Source organism: Sturnus vulgaris, chromosome 1 (assembly GCF_052056855.1).
Source record: "Sturnus vulgaris isolate bStuVul1 chromosome 1, bStuVul1.hap1, whole genome shotgun sequence".
Lineage (NCBI taxonomy): Eukaryota > Metazoa > Chordata > Aves > Passeriformes > Sturnidae > Sturnus > Sturnus vulgaris.
Genome location: NC_142243.1, coordinates 18,457,047 through 18,481,548, shown reverse-complemented (window position 1 = coordinate 18,481,548; position 24,502 = coordinate 18,457,047). Strand labels below are relative to the sequence as shown.

Genomic DNA, 24,502 nt, shown 5'->3' with positions numbered 1-24,502 from the left:
CGCATGTCCGCCGCCTCCCCGCCCCCGCGGCCGAGGGGCGGGCGGGGGGCAGCGCGCGGCGCGTGCGGCGCCGGCGGGGGCGGGGAGGGCCGGGCGGGACGCGGCGTCGCGCGGGCTGTCCCGCGGCCCCGGCGCGCGCGGGGGGGGCCCCGCCATGTCCCGCGCGGGGGACGGGCCGTGGCCGCGCGCCGAGGTGGGTGCGCGCGCGGGCCGTCAGGTGCGCGCGGGGTCGGCGAGGGGCGGGCGCGCGCCGCCGGCGGGGCGCCGCGCGCGCTCCCGCGCACGCTCTCTCGGAGGGGGCGGCGGCGGAGGGGGCGCGCGCTCGGGGCGCCGCGGCGGCGCTCACGTTCCGCGGGCGGCGCGCGAACCCTCGCGAGGAGGCCCCGGGCCGAGGCCTGCCCGCCCCGCGGGCGCGCGCGCAGTGCGCCTGCGCGCCGGCGCCGCCGCCGTGCCCGCCCGCGGAGCCGCGTCCGCCTCGGGAGCCGCCGCGGCCCGACCGACACAGCCTGGCCGGTTGGTCGGGCGGGGGCGAGACGAGGCGCTCAGCCGGCGGTCATGGGTCCCGAAGCGCTGCCGCGGCGGCGGTGGCGGCGGCTGCGGCTGAGTGACTGAGGGGAGACCCCGCCGGGGGAGGGGGCAGGCGGAGGGCGAGGCGCGTGTGGCGTGCGCGGTGTTGACGACGGTGTTTTTAACCCTTAGATGGTCTCCAGCGAGCCGCTGCTGCTGCCGGTGTCACTGGAGGGCGAGTTCTCCAGTAGCATGAAGGAGATGATCGGCGGCTGCTGCGTGTGCTCCGACGAGCGGGGCTGGGCCGAGAACCCGCTCGTCTACTGCGACGGGCACGGCTGCAATGTCGCAGTGCATCAAGGTGAGCGGGCAGGCGAGGGCAGCGCACCCGCTCCGGCCTCCAGCCTCCCCACTTTCTTCTCGGTGCTCCCTGTCTTCTTCCCCTGGCCATGCTTCCTTCTCCTCCCCACCCCCCGGCCGTTTTTCCCCCTTTTTTTCCCTCCCCCTCCCAGCTCCTTCTTTTTACCCATGAAGCCTGTTTCCCTGTTTCTAAGGCCACGTGCTTTCTGGTTTGACTTGCTCTGTCATCTTCTCTCCTTCCCGTCTGTCTTTTCCCTCACATGAGACTTAGTATAGTATGTTCTCCTGCGTTATGGCTGTGAGAAAGGAAGAACTCCCGTTTCCAGCTTTTTTCCCTTTCCTCTTCTACTGCGTGTTTTCTATGTCTGTGCTTCTCAGTCTGCTTCTGCACCCAGTTAACAACCTCAGCTGCAACGTTTCAAAGACTCTCTAATATTGCTTTTGGTCTTGGCAGAACTTGTTACTGTACCGTACTCCGGTAGTTATTGCTGTATTTCTTTTTTCCCCCATGCGATCCCTGTTGTCCCTGCCTTTCCCAAGTTTGAAAAATTTATTTGAGGGGCAGCCAGGAGACGAGGAGAGTTTAGGATTGGAAGAGAGAGGTGTGTAGGAAAGACTTAGCTGTCATGTGATTTCTATCTCTGCCTGCCTTTCCTTGAATGTCATTTGGCTGATGTTCCCTGGTAAGAGACTTCCTGTTGTGGTTCTGCAGGGGGAGGGTACTGTTTGGAATGGCTGATGCTGGATTTGTTTGGCTTAGTGGAGGCTGGTTGGTTGGTTTCCAGCTCAGTTCAGGAGCTGGCATGTTCCCTCTGTGTGATTGTTTTGTTTCTGTCAGTGGATTGACCCTTCGTGTGAGAGCAGAGGAAGAAATGATTCTGCTGCTTACTTTGTAAGAAAGGAAGTCATCATAACTTTTCCTTTATGGTTGCAGAAATAAGGAATAAGATGGTAATTTTTCTGTACCAACTCTTAAGCAGTCATATGAACTCAGTGACTGGCATTTTGGCAACTTGCAGGTGGTGGACAAATTGGAGGAGACAGAAAATCCTAAATCCAATTCATTAATCTGAATGCCTAGTGCATGTGAAATTGCTACTAATGTGTGTCTCATGCTTGGTCTTAAAGTGTGCTGATGTAATACAGTAGTTGATTGTTCCAAGTATATGCTCCCTTGTAAGTTGACAAATAGTGAGAAATAGTAATGATTTAAGGAGATATACAAAATAATGAAGTTATTTTTCTTAACATTACATTGAACACAGAGGGGAGCTGACAGGACCTCTGAAATTAATCTGGTTTTGAATTGGTTTTCTGTCGTCTTAAGAGCTGAGCAATGTTAATCAGTAGGTTGACTGCTCTTGTGGAATCTTAGGATCATGAAGAAGAACACTGGAATGTGAATACTTCTAAAAGTCATACCTGAAACAACTATTTCTTTTGCATTATCTTGGACATCTTCCTTTGTATTTAGAGCCTTGCTGATGTTTTCTGTGAAAGAATTGGATGATAGCAGCAGTTGGAGCTGAAATAGCAGGAACAAAAGTCAGTTATAGAAAGTATTCCTAGTAAAGAGAGACACACTTCAGCAGGTACAAGAAAATGAACTTTTTTTTTTAAAGTTATATCCTAGCCTGTATTGGAATCTGTCAGGAAGTATGCAAAGTACTGCTTGGTATAAATCCAGAAGCTGTTACAGAGATCTTAAGAAAGGAAAAATTCCATGTTTTGATTTACTGTACCATTGATGCTTTACATTTTGGATTTGATACATCATGTGAACAAAGGTGGTAGAGGAGGTATATCCACTCTTTTTGTGGACTTTCTGTAGTAAATGTAGTCCTCATGGTCAAAGCTCATAGTCTGCATTTGAGGTACAAGCAGCAGTATTATCCATAAAACTTTATTAACTGCTTTGTTTTGTTATTACAGTTATTCTTAGTTCAGAGGAAACTTCTTTTCAGTTGTTAAGTCATTGGCAAATTATGAAGGACAAGATCTCTTCATGTGTTTAAAGAAGCTTTGCACAGTAGTGGAAGTGATACTGTAAATGGTATCACGGTGTATCACAGCACAAACCTGTGATGGACTCTTCTAGGAGTGCTCTGTTACCCTGGCAGATATAGAAGTGCTTCACTTCAATTTTGGTCTTTGCCCAACTCGTGTTGTCTTTGGATCCACTTTCCAGCCCTGTCTCTGAGTTGCATTTTATATTTGTTTCCTATTCTGCACTGTCACTTGCTACCCTAAATGTATGATTGTGCATTTAAAATGTCCCTCTTAATATCTAAAGAGAAATGAGAAATTGAGTCCTCCCGTCTGTCGTTAATATCGATGCAATGAAAATGAGTTGTTTTTCTTTTTTTCTCATGTTAAAGAATTATATTATATAGTAGAAAGGGCTTATCAGAATAGTTTGGACTGTAGGTACTTAAATAAAGTATTTGAAAATCTGACAGCTGATCTTAATATGACTACATGTATGTATTTAATAGGAAATGATTTCATTGACTTTCCTTCATGGAAATGAAGGTGTATTAGCCAGATGTTTTTATATCACTGTTGCATTATTGTTTTTCATTTTCAAGCTATCACAAAATCAATATATTTGTATAGTACAACTAGAAATTACTAATTTAATCTCAGCTTTCTTCATAATTTTATATTAATATTTTTTTTCTACTTACATGCTTAAACCTGATTTTTAAGATTTAAATAACATATGATTGTTGAGAATTGATTCTGACTTATCTTTAATACTTTGGGATTATCTTTGAGCAAAATGCTTGGCTTTTTGGTTCTTTGTTATTTGCTACACCCATTAAAATATTAGAGTATACTCACAGCACTTGTGTTCTTGTATTTTCATTCTGTCTGTAGTTTTCAAGGTTGCTTGATGTGTGCATTTCAAGCATGAGCAGTGTCGCCAAATTGCTTCTTTTCTGTGGAATTTCGTAACAAACTCTTGGGGTTGCTTTTATATACTGCAAAAATATAGATGACTGTCTTGCAGATAAATCTGCATGCCTGAAAATCTCTTTCCTAAGGATTTTAGTTGTAGTCTCGCTCAAGTTGCAACAAATCCAAGTCCTTATGCTCAGTTCAGTTTGTATTTACAGCTCTGTGAATTTTCTGGAGTAAAAAAGCAAAATTTGTTCTGTTCACTATGGATTTTCTGCTTAAGACCAATTAATTTACTTAAAAGAGTAAGAAAACTGGATAGTAAGTATGAATAAATGTCTTGGGAAGAACTCAGGTTTTAAAAATCTAAGCTCATGCTTAATTTCTTGTACTTCTGTGATAGGATTTCATGTGCAATGTATAGATGTCAGTTTCTTGATAATTAAAATTATGTGAGATCAACTGATAGTAAGTTTATTTTAGAACATAGTGTTGTAGTGCTATTTATATTTGCTGAATTGTTTTGTCTTGTTCAAAACAGCTTGCTATGGAATTGTTCAAGTACCCACTGGACCATGGTTTTGCAGAAAGTGTGAATCTCAGGAAAGAGCAGCCAGAGTGGTATGTGTTTTGTTTATTAAGTAATGCTAGTTATAATCCTTGTGTGGATAATATTTACCCAAGTGTTACAGTAATAAAAGAAGAGAGCTTTGCTTTCTGTTGTAATTCATCTAAATGCTGTTCAGAAAGACCATTTATCTTCTTCTTTTTTTAAAGTGGAAATATGTAACTCCCTCTGAAGTATTCTGACAGTGTCAGGCTGTGGTTTTTTTTTTTTAGGTGGTGGGTTTTTTTAGGTTTAGTTTCTTTATTTATTTGTTTTTTATCTTTTTATTTTGTCCATGGTGAAGGTTTTGGTTAATTTTGTCAGTTTAACGCTTACATAGTTAGGTACAGGCAGTAAGTAAAATCTGTGTCTAATTTGCTTTTACAGCAGCCTTAGGTTGCCAGTTGAAAGCTTCAGTCTAGGAACACTCTCAATAAGTAGTGGTGTTCATTTCAAAAACTAGTGCTTACTTGGAGTGTGGTACTTAGAATTGAAGAAGTATTTTCTTTCTGTTTTTCTAATTCTTTTGTAGTAGATATTGGGGATTCAGATAATGCTTTTCTTTTTTTTTTTTCCCATAGTTACATGAGGTGTTGTTTTGGTCAGACTTGTATGTTTGTTAGATGAAACTGGGTGATGTCAGGCATTTTTAGAAAAAGAGAATCCCATTTCTCTGTACTTGGCAGTTCCTAATTTGTCTTCCAGCAAAAGATAAACTGAGGGAAGTGAGAGTATTACAAAGAGTAAGCTGTTCCTTTGCCTCTGAAAAAAATTTCATTGGAAGAGAAGGTGGTGCAGCATCTTAGAGCAGTGTGTAAACTGTTTGTAACTTTCATATCTAAAAACAAATGAGGAGTCAGAGACCAAATTTTCAGTTACTGTCAGTGACTATCAGTGTGTTTACATGACCTGTTTGCTGCACCTATTTCCTTCTCTAATATAAAGTGCTGTAGAAGTGGTGGCAACACTTACTGTTGAATGAATTTTTGGCACAGATCTAAAGAATCACTTTCCTCTGCTTTTTCCCACTTTTTCCAGTAACGTGTTGTTGGGAGCAAAAAGGGATTGATTTTTGTATGCTCTTCAGATATTTGTCAATAGAAAATCAAAGCCCTTTCTAAAGAGAGGCAGTTTCGTTTCCTGGGGAGACCATCAGCTGTATAAAGTTTTAAGAGTAGCATTTTGCTGAGTTTGATATGTACAGGTTGATAGCAAAGTTAAAAATACAGAAAAGAGAGAAAGACAGCTGGTGACTATAAGAGGATTTTCCAAGACTATGATGGGAAATCTCTGTGGTTTGGGATGTAGTTAATCCTGGCTTCTCATGACACAAGAAGTGAAAGAGAACTGTCCAGAGTTCTATAATAAACAGTGTCTCACTGCATTATGATAATTTCTTGAGTTGACCAAGGAATAGTTTTGATAGACTACTTTACTTTGCTCTTTGAAGTGAAAAAGGAATAGCGATAACTGAATTTTCTGCCTAGTGTGTTCTGTTATTGTTTCCACCAAACAGTGTTTGTTTAATTCAACCTGTTGATTACTGATTTTGTTTTGAAAAAAGAAATCCCATTTGTAATGTGGTGTAGGTTTAGGTGGTTCTCAGGTGAAATCGATGGCATATGAGGTGTAACAGCTGAAGTTTTAACTTTTATTTGTGTATTAGTGAGTTAGAAACATGGTGGCTGTATCTGCACTTAGACCAACTCTTGACATTCAGAAACTAAATTCAAGCCCTGACCTCAGTATGGAAACTGGAGCTTTACAGTAACCAGTTTACTAGACCTGGAAGTTTTAACACACTTGCTTACAAAAGCAAACATCCTTATCATTACTGTATGAGACTGAAGCTTAGTTTTTCTTTTGGCCTTTTTGCCTATAAAGAAACCAGAATTAAATTAACCGTATTGCATTGACTATGCTTCTGCTTACTTACTTTTCATCTTTTAAAAAGACCTCACTGTTGTGCTCTAGATGTATTTTTCCATGCTGCTGCTGTCTGTGTTGTGTGTTTTTTGGGGTGCCTTTCTTGGTTGTTTCCCTTTTTTAAGCTTCAGTTGCTGAGCAGATAAATTCATTCTGATAAGCAACTGCAGTTAATTGCTTACACTAATGTTAGTCGTGCTTTAACAATGAAAAGAAATGGGCTAACTCAGGAGCAGCAAGCTGGTGGGTCACCAGAGAAGTTCACTTAACAGCAGGCTAGGACAGGTGGCTTCCCATGTACTATCAAGTGTTATGCACCAGTGTGTACTGTGTTCTCTTCTTTTTGTCTGCTGCCTCTAGACTGGTGCATACTGGGTGGGAGCCAAAGTGGTGGCTGGTTGACTTCTGTGCTTTTGTTGGGAGCTGGGAGCCAGCGTCATGGCTGCTGAATGGTCAGCTGCTAGTTGGAAAGCACTGCTCCATGTCGGACAAGTCATACTGAATTCTGGTTCCAGCAGGGTCATGGTTTTCTCTGTGAGAGGAAGTGTGACTTTTCATAAACCTGAACTGTTTGGATAATGGGTATTTTGAGGTGGCTGGTAATTATTTGTCTTACTTTTTAATCATGCTTCTGTAGTAGATAATTGAAGATTGTAATCTTCTTCCAGTACTCATTTTTTACATCACTGTATAAGTTTGTAACTATTGCTTGAAAAATCTTAGTTTTCTGTAAATCAGCTCATTTCTCTTAGCTGACCTACGGTGAGCTTGAAATTCAGGTCTCTTCAAGATGGGTGGTGAGTGCTCCTAGCTTTGCCAGTGTCAGCACCAGCTGTTACAACCCTGCATAGTGTTTTTGGTGTCTTAGATGTGTCTGAACTTCTGAGTCAAAAAGCAGGGAAAATACATATTGATGTAGAAAAAAATAATTTTGAGGTCTGTGTGAGGTTGTATGTATATGGACTGCTACATAAAGGACTTTGGGTCCTGGGTTAAAAGCAATTGGATGATGCATGTGTGTTGTCCAAGGGGTGATAGTTCTGGTACCCAAAGAAAGACTGGAGAAGTTTAGGATTTGTAGCACAATTGTTCAAAAAGACTTTTTTCCCCCTCATAATCTTGTTATGTGTCTTCCCTGATGATCTTATGGTAAGAATAATTTAAATATAGTATATAGTGGGATAAAAATATACAATGTGTTTATGGTTTACTACAAGCTACTACTCTTCATACTCATCACGAGGGAGCTGCAGTAATCTGTATGATAGAGATACCAGGCAGGAGTTCACCATTTGTACAGGTAGCTTGGTCAGGCTTTTTAACTGTGTGTAGGTCCTATTCTTCTGAATCCAACTTAATTCAGAGAGACCAGGACATCTCTGAACTTAGGTCTTAAGAATTCCAGGAAGTTTTGCTACCTCAAAGTGTAGCTCAGATGCTAAATGTGAGGTCGGATTGCTTGCATTGCAGGTGAATCACTATGCTGTTGATCCTTTTCACTAGAATATGACTATTGTAGCGTGTCCTTTTATCTAGAAGAATCAGTTTGGACTTGGTACAAGTTACTCTAATGTCGTAACAGTGGTATTTTTTCACTTGGCATTTCTGTGGGCTTTTATTTTTTTTTTTTTTGGTGGTGTGGCTTATGAAATTAAACACAGTCGTGGTCCGTAACTGAATCAGCACATTTGTGTGACACTACAGCTTGTCTAATAAGCCACCTGCATTTTAGTCCTGGGAAATGTGCTTTGAGGGAGCTGTGACTCCCTGTGGAGCTAGCTACCTAAGACTTGAGATAACATCCATCTGTATCTCAGTCTGGCATAACTGGAGTCTCTGTGCTTGCACATGTGTTTTTTGGAACTTGGTGTGGAGATAAAAGGACTGTCATTGCAGAGTAAGTTTTGACCATTCAATACTCAGTGCTTAAGGGTTCAGAGTAGTAGAAATGCAGCTATACTGTTTATCCAGTTCAGGTATGGTGTGTGCTCATAGTGATAGGTTCCTGCTGGTTATCCTACGAGACCTGAGCTGCACCTGCATCTGCTGCACAGATGATCCAGAGTCTGAACACTTAAATTTTAATTAAAAAAAAAAAGGTCGTTAATATAAGAAGAGTTGGAGCTCTCTCCAAATTATCTTTAAAAAAAATGTTTAATCACATTCATCTACAAACTTTTTTGGTGGAGTTGCTCATAGGAATTGTTTGATGTATCCGTGTTTTTGCATCTCATCTCCAGCATTTATGTAGTATAAAATAAGCAAAGGTGTAGTATTACTCTCCTTTTGCCTAAACAGAAAGAGGCAAAGAAGGAGGAGCTAGGAATGCAGCCTTTTGATATGCAGACACATTTGTGGGCAGAGCTCTGACACCTCTGGCTCAAAAGGCTGCCTGCAGGGGAGTGGGATCTGTACTTACTAAAACCTGTCTCTGTAAACTAGAATGAATGTTGATAAATATGGTCACAATACAGGTAAACTTTTATTTTAGAAGAAGAAACTTGCTGGTTTTTTTTTCTTCAATTTGAATACTTTCCATCAATAAGGACTAATATACTGTGAAGTCTCTTTGAAGATATCCCTAGAAATAATTCTTAAAAAAATGTTGAAATGAATTTCTTTAGCATTCATTGTGTATCCATGTTCATATGTGTATCCATATTTTTCCTTAAAAGACACTTCATGTAAGAATATTACTACAGCTAGTTGAAGAATATTGTAACAAACATTACTAGAAGAATTGCTTTAGTTTTGAGAGCACTATAGAAAAATTGATCTTTGTGCTTTTGTTATTTGTCTGTTATTTATGAATGACTGTGTGGTCTAGAAGGCATTGAATATTAGTTTGTAGCTGGATATCTTGAGTTAAAAAGTCTGCCTAAAGATACTTAGAGGGAACATATTGTATTGGGTTTGTGTGACAAGGTTTTGTTAATAAAGGGGCAAGAGGAAAGATTTCCCTGAGGAGCTGCCAGAAACATCCTCTGTGTCTGCCAGAGCCAATGCCAGCCTGACTTCAAGATAGACCTGCTGCTGGCCAATGCTGAGCCAATCAACAACTGTGGCACTGCCCCTGAGATAACATATTTAAGAGCAGATAAAAAACCCTGCTGTACAGAAACTGCAGCTGGAGAGAGGAGTGAGAATGTGTGAGAGAAACAACTCTGCAGACATCAAGGTCGGTGAAGAAGGAGGGGGAGGAGGTGCTCCAGCTGCTGGAGTGGAGATTCCCTTGCAGCTGGTGATGAAGACTGTGGGAAGGCAGGCTGTCCCCCTGCAGTCCATGGAGGCCAACCAGGGAGCAGAAGCCCACCTGCAGCCTGTGGAGGACCCCGTGCTGGAACAGGTAGATGTGCCTGAAGAAGGCTGTGACCCCGTGGGAAGCCCGTGCTGGAGCAGGCTCCTGGCAGAGAGAGAGAGGCCCATGCTGGAGCAAGTTTGCTGGCAGGACTTGGGGACTATGGAGATTTTGTAGTGGAGCAGTCTTCCTATGGGACTACTCCCAACGAGAGGGGGGGGTATGCTGGAGTAGTTTGTGAAGACCTGGAGCCCATGAGAAAGACTTAGGTTGGAGAAGTTGGTACAGGACTGTCTCCTGTGGGAGAGACCCCATGCTGGAGCAGGGGAAAACTGTGAGGATTTCTACCCCTGAGAAGGAAGAGGAAACAGCCTGTAATGAACTTGCCACAGCCCCCATTCCCCTGTGCTATTGGATGAGAGGAGGTAGTGGAAATGGGGAGTAAAGTTGAGCCTGGGAAAAATTGAGGGGTGGGGAGAAGGTATTTTAAGATCCAGTTTTTATTTTCTCATTATCCTACTCTGACTTGCTTGGTAATAAATTAATTTTTCCCCAAACTGAATTTGCTTTACCCGTGCTGGTAACTAGTGAGTGATCTCTCCCTGCCTTTTTGTTGACCTAGGAGCCTTCCTGTCAGTTTCTGTCCCCTGTCCAGCTGAGGAAGGGAGTGACAGAGAGCGTTGGTGGGCACCTAGTATCCAGCCAGGTTCAACTCACCATGGTGTGTCTTGGTGCCACAGGTGGGGCATAAGGAAGTCAGGATAAGGAAAGTAATTGGGGAGGTAGCAGCCAAAACTTGAACTGAACAGAATTAGAGAGAAAAGTGAAATGATTGTGGAGACTTTGTGTTGTTCTGTTTGTGGTGAAGGTGAAAAATGTTATTTTGAAATGATGTTGATTGAGTGATGTGTGTTTCTTGTCCATTACAAAGATGGGTGAGTGTTGTTTGCTTTGCATTTCATAAGTATGAGAAAATATTTTTCCTGTGCACATTTTGTTGGTGTATGTAGTGAATACAGACCTGAAATCTTATTGTACTGCAACTCAGAAAATGACAGGATTGTTTAGCATCAGTGTCTGGCCTTCAAGGTTAGGAGTACAAGAAGTGCAGTGTAGTTGCTGTGTGCTTCCCTGACGTATCAAAGTGGGAGTAAGCTGTTTCTGATTGTGCTTCCTTCATGCTTTTTTCCTTCCTTTTTTTTTGTGCTACATTTTTCCCTGCTTGTATGTGTACTTGTTACTTGGTTTGTAAACACACAAATGAGTTCATAAACTTATCTGAAGCACTTTCCTGCAGTAAAGGTCTGCTGCTTTTAAGTTTTGATTAGCTACAGTTTACTGAAATGTACATGTAATTTGTGCAGTAGTTTATAATTACATTATACAAATTATGGTTACATACAGTATTCAGTCTTTAAAACAGTGTTACATGACTCAAGTACTACTTGATCAAAAACTTTTAAACATAGATTTCAATATAACAGGTACTTTAGTAAATAGTTGAAAGTTTCTTTGGCAAAATTACTAACCAAAGTGAGGCTAGAACAAAATATTTTCCCTTACAGGAATTGCATAATCCTTATGTGGAAATGTTTTATGACTGTTTGTTTCATTGTATTCATTGGCAGAAGAAGTCTCTAAAGTCAACAAGGAGTTCTTCAAATTGTGAGAAGCCTTGCTTAGAATTAATGCTAACATTTTATAGCTTGGAATTTTTAGGGTAAAGCTATGGTATGTTGCAGAAGAACATAGAAATTAACCATTGCATACTGTATTTTCTTCATGTAGATTGAATTGGGTCAGTCACATACTTTCAGGCTGATAAAAAAAGTTGTTGGTATTTAGTTGGAAATGCAGCCAAATGTGATAGGCATTTCTCATACTCTTCTCATGCTTTATATTGAAGATCAGTGTGTGAATCTTAAACTTTATGTATGTTTATAATTTGGATTCTTGCAACATATAGCAGGGTTTACTAGTCTTAAGTATATGGTAGGAGATTTATGGTTTTGGGCTTCCAAAGTTGCAGTAGCCAGATCATGATACACCTTGTGTGTCAGCACTGTTACATTGTACTCTACATTATCTCACTTCCAGTTACCGTACAGACACTGAGTGAAAGTATGACTAAATGTCACCTGTAGTACTTACTGAATGGATGGTCTTGGAAGAATGCTGATTTGCATGTTGAGTGCCTCTAATCTTCTTGTCATAGTCTACAAATTTATTATCTATAGTAGATGTTTTTGACAGAGCTAACTGAATCTGCATATATTTTTATCTGATGCCTTGATAAAAAGAACTAGGTCAAGTCTTTTTAATTTATCCAGGTATAAACCCCAAAATGCTTCAGGTAGTGAGTCTGTTTTTCTTTTACGTGTCAACTGTCTGCTTTAAAAAAAAGTTCTTTCCTTCTCCTGGGACAGATGACTGAATAGAGATGGGGCAGAGATTTGGCAAATTTGTCAGCATCGAGAAATGGTTATTTTAAGATGAAGATGACTTAATTTCTTAACTTGTCAAGTTGTAGAACATAGCACTTTGGAAGAGAAGTACTGACAGCATACATTCGTTTGCTCTATTAGTGATGTCAGCCAGTTGGGGATTCTTATATGTGGCAGAAGATACTTTGATTCCTGTTGGTTCTTCGTTGCGGTTTGTGAACACTGGAGCCTGGTGTGAATCATAGCGAAACATTGCAACTTTAATTTGCCTTTTTTTGGATAGTTGAAAAATTGTGTAGTTAGCTCCTTGCTGACTTGGCTTCAAATCCTGGCATGGTTGTAAGCTATCATTTAGATCAAAATAGTGTAGGTGGGTATTTTGTGAGTTTCTAAGGTTTATATAGAGTTTATAAAGTCTGAAGATACCATAGGTGAAGAACATGGATCAGGTATATTGTTATACCACTCTACTGTAGAAACTTGATAAATATGAAAGTGTGGATTTGGTTTTGTGGATAGAAGTCTCTTCTTTGGGTGGGCAACATGTTCCTAAAGCAGTTCATCCTTTCTGCTGTTTGGAGCTGAGGAAAATGGAACTTTTGACTCTGGCAAGTATTATAAAACATGGATGTTAAAGTGGAAAGAAACTCTAATGGGAATTTTCATAGTACCTAATTAGTTTTAAAAGAAAACCACGAAAAATATTATCAGTAAAATATCAGAGTAAAAACATTTGGTATGAATAGATAGCCTAAATTTGGTGTAAGTAGATGTTCAGTAATTTTCAGCAGCTGTTGGGAACGCTTATGAGTTTTACTGGACTTTCTGGAGGCTTCAAGGGCTGAGATCTTCCCTGGTTAGTCTTTGTCCATTGTTGGTAGTGATCTTGCTTCATTGAAGATGGCTTGAAGCAGGGAATAGAAAGATGAGATGTCACTGTATTCTGAGGGCTGGGGGTTGCCAGCACATGTAGATATGGTCAGTCTGGTGCATATCCTGTTGCTGGGTCTGTTCTTGTGCTAACTGCCTATAACTTCACATCTGTTGATAGAATTTATGCGAAGATTTAAATTTCCAGATAAAAATGTCTTGGCAGCAGTGTACTGGTTTGCCTTACTCTGCAAATTGTCTGTGGGTTTTTCTTTTTGTTGTCTAGTCTTGCAAAAACTGTTCCCTTGTAGGCTCTAAGATACTTTTTTTCTATAGATAGCTTCTGATTAGCTGAATTTGAGTTAGGTTTTCTATTAACTATAGTCTAGCTGTCTGTGGTTCTTAATTTTAATTAGCACACTTTCATTGAAGTGTCTTTAGAATATGGTGTCTCTTTAGGCAGAGCTGTGTTTACATTGGTTGTTCAGTACCATATTTTTCTGAACCTAAAACAAATTAATCACTAAAACTACCCCAATTTTTTTTCAGGTGTATTAGGGGGGGAGGGAGAATTTTTCCTGACTTCAGTGTTTTCATTCCAATATACATGTGTTGTATTTTTACTTTTATTTTTTTCCTATTGAGGAAAACACACTAGAGTAAGAGGAATATGGAAGGTATTAAAAAAAATAGAAAATACAGAATTCTTTCCCCTGGAGAAAATGAAATACTAATTTCAGATCCTTTAGGGGAGAAGGAAAATAAATAACAAGGACATTTTGAGCTTAGAAGATAATTTTTCACTGAAAGAAGTGAATAAACTTCAAATAGCTATGTATAGGTTGGGTGATGTATGTAGAGCTTTGGCATAACTGAAACTCTAGATGTGATTTTTAATAAACTTTGTGTTCACAGCAGTTTTCTAAATAGTCTTTTCTTCTCAGAATATTTACATTTTTGACAGCAATAGGCATGTGTCTGCCAGCATTGTTTTGCTTTAACTAAAATAACTACCTATATCAAGATCTTTACCCTTCTAAACCAGTTTTTAAATCTATATTAAGATATTATTAGGTTATTATTAAGGTATTATTTGAAGTAGTAGTATTTAAGGCTACCTAGCAAATTTGAAGTCTGTAGGATTGGGAAAAATCATCTTAGATATAATAAAGAATATTATAGGTGTCTTTTTTTCTGGTGAAACCCAAGGGCGAGACAAAATGTTACAGAATACTGGTGAAGGCAAGTGAAGCTGTACCACAGAACTTGGGATATGAGTATCTGGACACAGTTGTGCTTCAGGCTTCTGCAGCTACTGATAAATGGGAGTTAGGGCTGCTAAGAGCAGGGGCTCTAGTTGGAAAGCCATCAGTTAGAAACTAACCCTCTGATCAGCTGCTTTGCCTACCTTTGTAAATCTGTCCACGTGCTTTGGGAAAATGGTGTTGAGTTAGTGCATCTTGATATGCACAGAAATACCCAGTAGCATGGTGTGCTGTAAACTACATGTATTTGAAAGCAAACTCAGAAGTAAAGCAATAAAAGGCTTGGCAATCTTTCCTCCTAGGTTAATTTTAGAAGTAAGAATTTAAAGGATTCATGGAATCATCTAATGGTTAAGGTTGGAAAAAAACTATGATCATCGAATCCAGCTGTTAACTCAGCACCACCTTATTCACCACTAAATTGTGTCTCTCACGTGCCTTTTGAGAACTTCAGGGATGATGATTTTGCCGCTTCCATGGGCAGCCTGTTCTGATCAGCCTGATCACCCTTTCAATGAAGAATTTTTTCCCAATATCCAATCTAAATCTCCTCTGGTGAAACTTGAGGTAATTTCCTCTTTTTACTTGGAAAAGAGACTGACACACCCTTTTTCAGAAAGTACAGAGATGTGGAGTTGTAGATAAGCTATTCCCTGAGCCTCCTTCAGGCTAAACACCCCCAGCTCCCTCAGCTGCTCCTCATCAGGCTTGTGCTCCAGACCCTTCCTCAGCTCCATTGCCCTTCCCTGGACATTGTCCAGCACCCCAGTGCCCTTCCTGAATTGAGGGGCCCAGAACTGAACCCAGGATTTGAGGTGTGGCCTCAGCAGGGCTGAGTACAGGGGGATGGTCACTGCCCTGCTCCTGCTGGCCACGCTGTTGCTGATCCAGGCCAGGATGCCATTGGCCTCTTGGCCACCTGGGCACTCACTGGCTCATGTTCAGCTGCTGTTGACCAGCATCCCCAGGACCTTTTCCAACTTGGATCTTCCCAGGCACTCTGCCCCAGCCTGTAGCACTGCAGGGGTTGTTGTGACCCAAGGGCAGAGCAGGCACAAGCACTTGGCCTTGTTGAAGCTCAGACCTCTGGCCTGTCGCCATCAATGCAGCCTGTCCAGATGGCCCTGCAGAGCCTTCCTGCCCTCCAGCAGATGAACACTCCCACCCTGCTCAGTGTGTCTGCAAACTCCCTGAGGGTGTCCCCCATCCCCTCACATGGATCATGGATAAAGATATTAAACAGAACTGGTCCCAGCACTGAGCCCTGGGGAGCAGCACTGGATGTAATTCCATTCAGCAGCACCCTCTGGGCCCGGCCATGCCAACAATTCTCTGTGCATCCAACAGAGCAGCCATGGCCAAGCCATGAGCAGGAGATGCTGTGGGAAATGGTGTCCAAAGCTTTCTTAAAGTCCAGGTGGGCACATCCAGAGCCTTTCACTCATCCACTAAGTGTGTCATCTTATAATAGAAAAGGAGATCAGATCAGTCAAGCAGGACCTGCCCATGCTGGCTTGGCCTGATTTCACTGGTTGTTCAGGATATGCCCTATGATGGGACTCAAGGTGATCTGCTTCATGACCACTCCAGCACTGAGGTCAGTATGATAGTCCTGCAATTCCCTGGATCTTCCTTTCAGCCCTTCTTGTGGATGAGGTGTCTCAGTTGCTAATCTCCTGTCAGCTGGGACCTCCCTGGTTAGCCAGGGCTATTGGTATATGGTTGAAAGTGAGCTGGCAAGCTCTTGTGACAGCTCCTTCATTACCTGGATGAATCCCATCCAGCTCCATAGACTTGTGGCTGTCTAAATGGCAGGGCAGGTCACTGACAGTTTTCCTCCTGGATTATGGGGACTCCATTCTGTTCTCTGCTTCTGTCTTCCAGCTCATGTTTTTACTAAAATGTGAACTAAAATTGCAACAAGTGAATTTAACCATTCTTCTGTTTGTTTAATGATTTACAGGAGCAGCGGGATAAAATGTTTTGTCTGATAACTTTTGACTCCTGTTGATGAAAAAATTGAAAGAGGTTGAGTGTTGGCTTTTGAGAACTGTTATGCTGATTGTATGCAACGCACTATTTTTGTTATTTGTAGCTTCACAGATCATATCATAGAGTTGTTTCAGTTAAATAGTGTTGGAGCTTGGGGTTTTGTTTTTTTTCTCCTATTGTCAAACAGTATGAAACAGTAATTCTGTGATCAAAATGTACTTTGGAGAATAAAAACTGTTGTGGAAGTGTGTCATGCTGGGTATATGCACCTTGACAGCAAATTTAGCTTCCAAATGCAACATCTTGCATGTATGGCTGATGCCTGTTGAAAATCGTGAAATACATGGATGTCAGGGAAATATCAAAACAAAATTGAGCAAGATATCTCACTGTATTGCTACCAACATAAAATTAGTCTGTTTCAAGTGTACGGTGTATTTCTTTCCTTCTTTCCTTCTTTCCTTCTTTCCTTCTTTCCTTCTTTCCTTCTTTCCTTCTTTCCTTCTTTCCTTCTTTCCTTCTTTCCTTCTTTCCTTCTTTCCTTCTTTCCTTCTTTCCTTCTTTCCTTCTTTCCTTCTTTCCTTCTTTCCTTCTTTCCTTCTTTCCTTCTTTCCTTCTTTCCTTCTTTCCTTCTTTCCTTCTTTCCTTCTTTCCTTCTTTCCTTCTTTCCTTCTTTCCTTCTTTCCTTCTTTCCTTCTTTCCTTCTCTATTATTTGAAGTAAGGCCTTTGGTTGGACTTCCACTCTGATTTTTAGTCAGTGTAGATAATGTGACCTCCCAAATAAGGTGATTTTATATCTTTTCCTGACCACCTGTCTGTTTTCCTGTTATATTTGTTATCTGACGTTATTCATGTAGCCTTATGGAAAGGTGACTCAAAGAAGTAATCTGACTAAAAAAAAAAAAAATTTTTAGGTTACTGGTTAGGAATTCCATATAGTCAGTTGAATTCTTTTCCCAGAGTAAGGAAGACAGTAGAAAGGACACAGCAGGGGATGGTCAGTGATCTTCTTCTGGCTGCACAGTGCAATTATGCTACCTTAAAGTGAGCCTGTAGTCAAGTCAGCTGGAACTGCAGCCTGATGTCTTGGCTAACTTTAAGGAACTGTGGTCTGTTTGATCTGCCGTAGATCTTGTGTTATTTAGGTTAACAGGTCACATTGAAAGAAACATTTTATTGCCTCATTGCAATGCTGGGAATTCAGTCCTGCAGGATTTTACTTGGTTGACAGTCATTATTCAGGTGAATGGTTCCAATGGCCTAGCTTGGGCGACAATTCAGTAAATTACTTTCACAAGAATTCTTTGACCTTTGTTTTCTTATAACAAGAGACAGCATATAATGGATGTCTGCAGATGATGCTTTATGAATGTGCTCCAAATTTTCAGAACCCTGAGGGAAAAACAATGTTATATTCCTATTACTATTTTTCTTCTTCTCTCCTGCTTGTATAGTCTTGTCCCTGTCTCTCTTAATCTTCCCTATTTTACCATGTACCTTTTGCTCTTTCCCTTCATTTCAGCCTGAATAAGGTAGTCTCTTGGATTGAATCAATTTTTCTATGCCTTTCCAGTTGAAAAATTGGTAGAGCTAGATTTACCAAAAAGACTTGGAAAATTATATTTGTATAATACATATTTTGTTACCTAATGCTGCATAAGGTAGCTCTTAGTCCTGGTTAAAATGGAAAGGTATATTTATCTAGAATAGAGGAAGAACACTTTATACCACAATGCAGTGTAGCCAAGTTGGATTGTAACTGATTCCGTATGGGAAGCTGGAATTGTTTAGCTCCTTGTTTTACTTTGGTCTTCCATTCTTGAAGCTTTTTTCTGATGGGTATCTTGAGTGGACACCTCTGTTCTTTTATGTTATTATTTCAGTTCTTTATTTCTTCTTGGTTGCTTTTACTTTTTAAATAATGTTAAGGGGATAAATTTTTTTTTTCTACATGGATATCTCATGCTTTTGATTTTAGGTCTCTGCTGGGTGATGTTTTAAAGACTGGACTCCTCAAGAGGCAATAGGTTTTTCATCAGACTCAGGCAATCTCAATTTGCCTGAGTGCTAAAGGTATAGGATCAGTCTTAGTTTACTTAATTAAGTTCCTGTTTATGTAGCTCAGAAGTGAGTTGTGACAGTCACGCTGTCAGACTCTTCCAGCTTCACAGCTTTGAGATTGGTTTCGCTTTAGTCCTCTACAGGAGACCTCGTAGTCCAAAGCCATTCCTGTTGAGAATTCGCCCCAATTCTGCATGGACAGAAGCTAGATCCATGAACTTAGTCTCTTCCACCAAAGAGCTGCAAAAGTGAAATGTCCTTACACTCCATAAGGACAGGAAGGAAAAGGATGATGTCATTTTCTACGACTTCATTGTATTCCTTCAGCCATTATTTGTCTCTTCACTCTCTTCAGATCTAATTCAGCTGCATGTACCTATAGCACCACGTCTGCTGCTGCACCTGCTATATTGGACTAGTGCCCTTTAGCACACCAAAGAATGGGGTTATTCTCTAGGGTCACGATCAGCCTCTGTAGTGTTCATATTTGCACTCCTTAGCCTGATGATGTTTATCTGAATTGTTGATCAGTCATAGCAGATTGCCCTGTTTGTGCTGTGGTATCTTGTAGGTGTTGTATCTGCCCCTGCTACCTACTTTGTCTGCCCTGCACAGCTGGTTTAGAAGCTCCCCACAGTGTTTCTGAATGCTCAGACAATAAATCTGTTTCAGAAATCCTTTGGCAGAGATAAGGCTTACAACACACAACTGGAGAAAAGAGCCCTGTCATGGTCCATGTGCTCAAATATTAGAGACTATCTGTATGGATCATCAGGTTATTCCATGTACTGTGTTGCATCGTCAATATACATGATAAAAAGATCAAAATACTATTCCATCCAATAAAGAGTTAGTTTAAAGAAAAAAATTCTCTGCTAGCTACTTGTCTCCAGGAATGAGATTCACTGTTCCTACCTGGCAAAGCTCCTGGTTTTACTACGTGGCGTGTATTGAAACTTGGCAAGCAGAAATGGGTGACACAATCTGGGAGCGTGGAGGCTGGGAAAGAGTTGGGCTCCTAATGCAGAGAAAGGGAGTAGAAGGGCTCTGGCTGGCTGTGTGCTCTGTTCATTTACTGGGGTGCTACTTTATTGCAGATTGTAGCCAGATTTCGTGGCGCCAGAAGTGCTCTGTTATTATCTCTCTGGAAATATCTCAGCAGAGTTACCAATTGTCAGCGCCCTGCAAGATGAGTGCAATTCTGCACTCAAGTTTTCTTCCACTGTCAAAGCTTCCTCCTCCATTTGTTTTCTGTCTTGCATCTTCTCTGACCAGTTGCAGCCAGGACTGCAGAGGATTAAATAAATCAGGTGAAGCTGATGAAACTGAATGGAGCATGCTTAACTCTTCTGCATAAAGGACTGACTCAAGTCATTGCATCTTAGTGTCCTGTGATCATTTTGGTTTATTTTGTGGTAAAGTTTGCACAAGAAGCTTGCTGATTCTTTAATTACTGGTGCTGCAGTGCTATGGCTCCCTGCTTTCTGTTTTGCTGGTGAAACTGTTTGTGGGATTGTACTTAAGTTGCATCATTGCTGAATTAAAAATGTTAAAAAGTTTATTTCATTCTGTTTCATTTATCTGTTCTAAGTGGCAGTCCTACAGATACTTGTGTCAGTAGCTGAGCGAGTGGTGGAGGGAAAGTAAGGGGGAGGTGAAGGGAAGAAGAGAACCTCCTAAACTGGTTTTGCCACTAGTGAAAATGTATGTCAGCCTTCCATAGGCTTGCAGAGGTGGGGCAAGGTAGAAGCTGTTAGCAGCTTCTCCATTGGCTCTGAGCTGACAGCTTGCAGCTTTGGGGTAGGAGCAAACTTTATTGCACTGTGACCATCACCTTCTTTTTTAAGGAATCTGGTTCAGTGTATGAGAAACTCACTGAAATGAAACTGCTGCTACTGTGTGTCTCTCAGCACTTTAGTATTTAATATTTGGAGAGCTGAAGTGTTAAGATACAGCTCACAAATATACTGCATACGTAGAATTTTGTTTAAAATGAGCTAATCAGTTCATTTCAGTGTCTTGACTAAAAAAAAGAAAAAGTGCAATGATCCAAGTCTGCAGGCAACCTGCAAAATGATTAAGATCACTTTTATATCCGGATTTCACCATGGACTTAATGCTGACTTTCAATAAATTGCTGATCATTTTAGTGAGAGAGAGATGAGTGAAGCAAAGGAGAAAAGACTACAATCCTAAAGATTCTTCTTTCTATGTGCGGCTCTCTATACCAGTACACTGAGAAAAAAAAGGTTTTTTTCTGTTTTACCTTCCATGAAAACATCTTTGCTGCTAATATAAATTTTTTTACAGGTTAAGAAAGATAGTCTTACAAATTTCTTACACGTTAAGATAGTCCTTGAGATATACTTTAGCCATATGAATTTCAGGAATGGAATTTCTAGTTCCTTAAATAAGTTTACCCAATCTGTTTCTGAGGCACTTCTAGCATCATAGGCTCCTTTATCTGCTGTCTTGTCAGTTAGCTGGTAAAGGAGAATAGCACTTTTCAAGGAACAGTAAAAAGAGCAGGTGTCCCACTCTGTTTGAAGGATATGTGTTAAGTTTGCATCTGATTATCTTGATTTGCTTAAGAAGATTATTAGGTTTGTATGCTTTGAGTTGTCCCTAATGTGGGAATATATAAAGGTTGGAATACGGTGATTCCTAGGTATAGGATCCTGTATAGTGGTGTTCCTGTGCTTGCAATGTGGAGTACTTGAAGTGCAATGTGTGTCAAATCTGGTAATTTCTGTCATCTCTGATTTGGAATTGGTTCACATGCTCTAGGATACTTAGAGATAAACATGCTATTAGGAACTTGATGGGAGGCAGTGATAGCAGAAAAACTGTTCTGTTGTGATCCTGGTGTATGTTGGAAGAAGATTACATCATAGATGACTTGGACCCAGGACTGGAAGGGACACTCATCAAGTTTGCAGATGATACAAAACTGGCAGGAGCTGTTCACTCCCTCGAAGGCAGAAAGGCCCTGCAGAGACCCCTCAACAAGTCAGAGGGTTGGGCAATCACCAACCACATGAAGCTCAAGAAGGGAAAGTGCTGGATTCTGCACCTGGCCTGGGGCACACCTGGATGTACCAACAGACTGGGAATGAGAGGCTGGAGAGCAGGGCCACAGAAAGGGACCTGGGGGTGCTGGTCCATGGCAAGTTGGACATGAGCCAGCAATGCCCTGGCAGCCAGGAGGGGCAACCCTGTCCTGGGGGGCATCAGGCACAGCATCACCAGCCAGGCAAGGGAGGGGATTGTCCTGATCTGGGGCAGCCTCACCTCTAGTGCTGTTCTGGGTGCTACAATATGAAAAAAGACATTAAACTGTTAAGAGTGTCCAAAGGAAGGCCATGAGGATGGTGAAAGACATTAAGGGGAAACTGTGTGAGGAACAGCTGAGGTCTCTTGGGTTGTGTTCACCTTGGAGGAGACTAAGGGAAGACATCATTGGAGTCTACAGTTTCCTCATGAGAGGAAGAGGAGGGTCAGGTACTGATCTCTTCTCTGTGATGACAGTGACAAGGCCCAAGGGAAAGGTCCGAGGTTCTGTCTGGGGAGATTTAGGTTGGATATTAGATAAATGTGTTTTACCCAGGAGGTGGTTGCACAATTAACAAGCTTCCCAGGGAAGTGGTCACAGCACCAAGAGTGCTGACAGAGTTCCACAAGCGTTTGGACAATACTCTGGGGCACATTGGGATAACTGGTGGGGTGGTGGTGTGCAGGGTTAAGAGCTGGGCTTTGATGAACCTTGTGGGTCCCTTGCAACTCAGTTTATTCTGTCATTCTGTGATGAGACTGCTTATTTCCAGACATGTGGTTTTACTGAAGTTGGTAACTTCTGACTTCCTTTTTCTGAGACAGAAAGTGAGGTTGGTTTTCGTCTCTCAGTTATGTGCACCTGTGCTGATCATAACTGCAACACTTCTTTGTGACTGACCATCTTGGTCAATACAGAGAGGCTAGGAGAAGGAAATACAGTAGGGAGTTTTTGGGCTGTGTCCAAGCTTCTTGGCACTAAAGTCTACCCTATGCTATAGTTTTTGGAGGCTTGTCTCCAGAATTCCACAGTGTGGAATCCAGGAAGAAAATCTTGGAGAGTAGATTTAATATGTGTCATAGTTCCAAGATCTGGAGGAGAAAGCTTTATTTTTCACAAACTAACATTAACATTCAAGTAAAGGTTAAGTGAAAACACACCCATTCACTTTTAAAGAATGGTTGCTTCCTTAATATCAGATAACAGTTTTAATGTGTATGGTTTCTTTTTCAATGCTTCTATGATCATTCCATTTTTTTATTTTATTTTTGCTTTTTTTCCTAGAGATGTGAATTATGCCCTCATAAGGATGGTGCTTTAAAGAGAACAGATAATGGGGGTAAGTTTTATTCTTGCTTTTTGTGAACTCTTTTATTTTGTATGAGGGAAATAAATCTGTGGAAATAAAATTATAGGGATCCTAAACATAAAAGAAAACACTGACTGCTTTGGAAAGAGATAACTATTTTACAGTAATCCTTATTTGTCCACTTTAGGTTCAATTTATTTTGAGGACATCTATCATTCTTAATTTCGTTTTTAGGAAAAAAGTTACAATAGAAAAACTGCATTTTAACATAAGATGTAATGGGTAAAATGGATGAATTTTATGTGTATTTAGTTGGAGCCTGAGCATTTATAGAAAGCTGTTGAAAGTGCACCATTCATGGAGGAAAGTGGAATTTTTATGTCTATAGCCTAGACTGAATGCACCAGTGCATTTTCAAAGGTTGACTCTTTCATGCCTGATTTACTAATAGGTTCTGTAACAAAGAAGTTAGAGCTGGAAAGTTGCAGTAGTGATTGCCTCTCCCTTGCATCTTTCTAATTTCACTGTTCAGGTTATCATCAGTTCTGCTCCTGCTGAGTAGAACTGCTAGAGAAAGTCCCCACTGAATATCCTGTCTTGATTATGTTTATATTAGTAGCTGGGTGATATGAGTGAAAAATTTCAATTAACTTTTCAATCACTTTTGGAATGCTACCTTCTCTCTTTAGTAGATACTTCTACATTCCTATCCATCATCTATCTGTAAATAGCCTGGTCACTTTGATACTGAGCCCTTTCTCTTGTGAGAGGAGAAAATATGATCTATATTCTGGAATTCACTTGGACAGTATATGTAAATTGTATTCTGCAGATTCTATGCTGTGTACGTAATATTCTGACTAATTAAATCTTAGCTTAGTGTTGATGCAGCTTTGCTATTTCTGTTGCAGTTCATTTGCAGGAACACAGGGCCTGCTCATGTTCGTGCTGTTCTACCCTTTCCCTTATGTACTTTTGACTGTTATGTTCATATCTATATCTATGCTTTCAACTGACTCAAACACATCATTGAACTTAGTGCCAGATGCTTAAGTCTTGTTAATCTTCTTTATTATTCTTCGCATGTTGATACATGCAGTGTTGAATTAATTTCTTTAGAAATGGCAGCTAGACACGTTCTTTTTAGGAAGTAGTAATAGAAAGCCTCAAACATCTTGAAATATACAGTAAAATTTTTGAAGTATGAAGTAGCTGAAGTGTTTTCTGTGTTTTTTACTTAAATTAGTATTTGGGAATGCTTTGCTATTGTCTGTGATGGCCCTGAAACTTTTTCTTTGCATGAAGTCTTGAGAACTTGTTTGTTAGTGTGCATGAAAGATGTGAGCTTCCTCTTAGTTATTTCTCTTATGGCTCTATTAATTGGAATTATAAATTCTTGTCTGAAAGCGAATTACTATAGAAGATTGAAATGCTTTAAGTTTAAATAGCAAAGATATACCACTGCACTATAATTTTAATGCCCAAGTGTTTTCATCAGTGAAAGCTTCACACTGAAAATTTCATAGCTGAGAGGCTTAAGAATTTATATTTTCTTCTGAAAATATCCAGCCTCTGTAGCAGATCTTGTCTGTGGTGTTGAAAACAGCAAATTCTACTTGGTGGACCAAATGTACTCTAAATAATAGCTTTACAGAAGGATGTGCACCTTGGAAAATACTTTGACTTGTGATGCATTTCAGAAATCTGCATTCTTACCTGAGGCTTTCCTTTCAAAGAGTTGCCTAAAAAAAGATTGTGCCAGCAGATTTTTAGACTTAAAGAAATACTGTTGAAAATCAGTAGGGGCTTGCCAGTTGAAAATGGCATTTTCAGTAGGTTAATGCTTAATTTTTTTTAATTCTGTTACACCTTTTGTTGCCAAGGGAATCATAAAAAGATGCAGGTATTT

The 24,502-nt window shown here is 40.7% G+C and overlaps 1 protein-coding gene across 6 annotated transcripts in view; it reads left to right on the top strand.

Moving 5' to 3' along the window:
* The first annotated feature begins 586 nt into the window (after nucleotides 1-586).
* MLLT10 (MLLT10 histone lysine methyltransferase DOT1L cofactor) overlaps nucleotides 587-24,502 on the top strand; it is a 125,091-nt gene continuing 101,175 nt past the window's right edge. Inside the window, exons 1-3 of one of the 6 annotated variants that reach the window (XM_014882203.2) lie at nucleotides 587-868; nucleotides 4,310-4,389; nucleotides 22,569-22,623. In XM_014882203.2, coding sequence (XP_014737689.1) covers nucleotides 700-868; nucleotides 4,310-4,389; nucleotides 22,569-22,623 — 304 coding nt within the window. In that variant the 5' untranslated portion in view covers nucleotides 587-699. Of the gene's footprint in view, nucleotides 869-4,309; nucleotides 4,390-9,431; nucleotides 9,648-22,568; nucleotides 22,624-24,502 lie in introns of those variants that run through there. The other 5 variants (XM_088160629.1, XM_088160613.1, XM_014882201.2 and 2 more) reach the window with 5 other exon arrangements.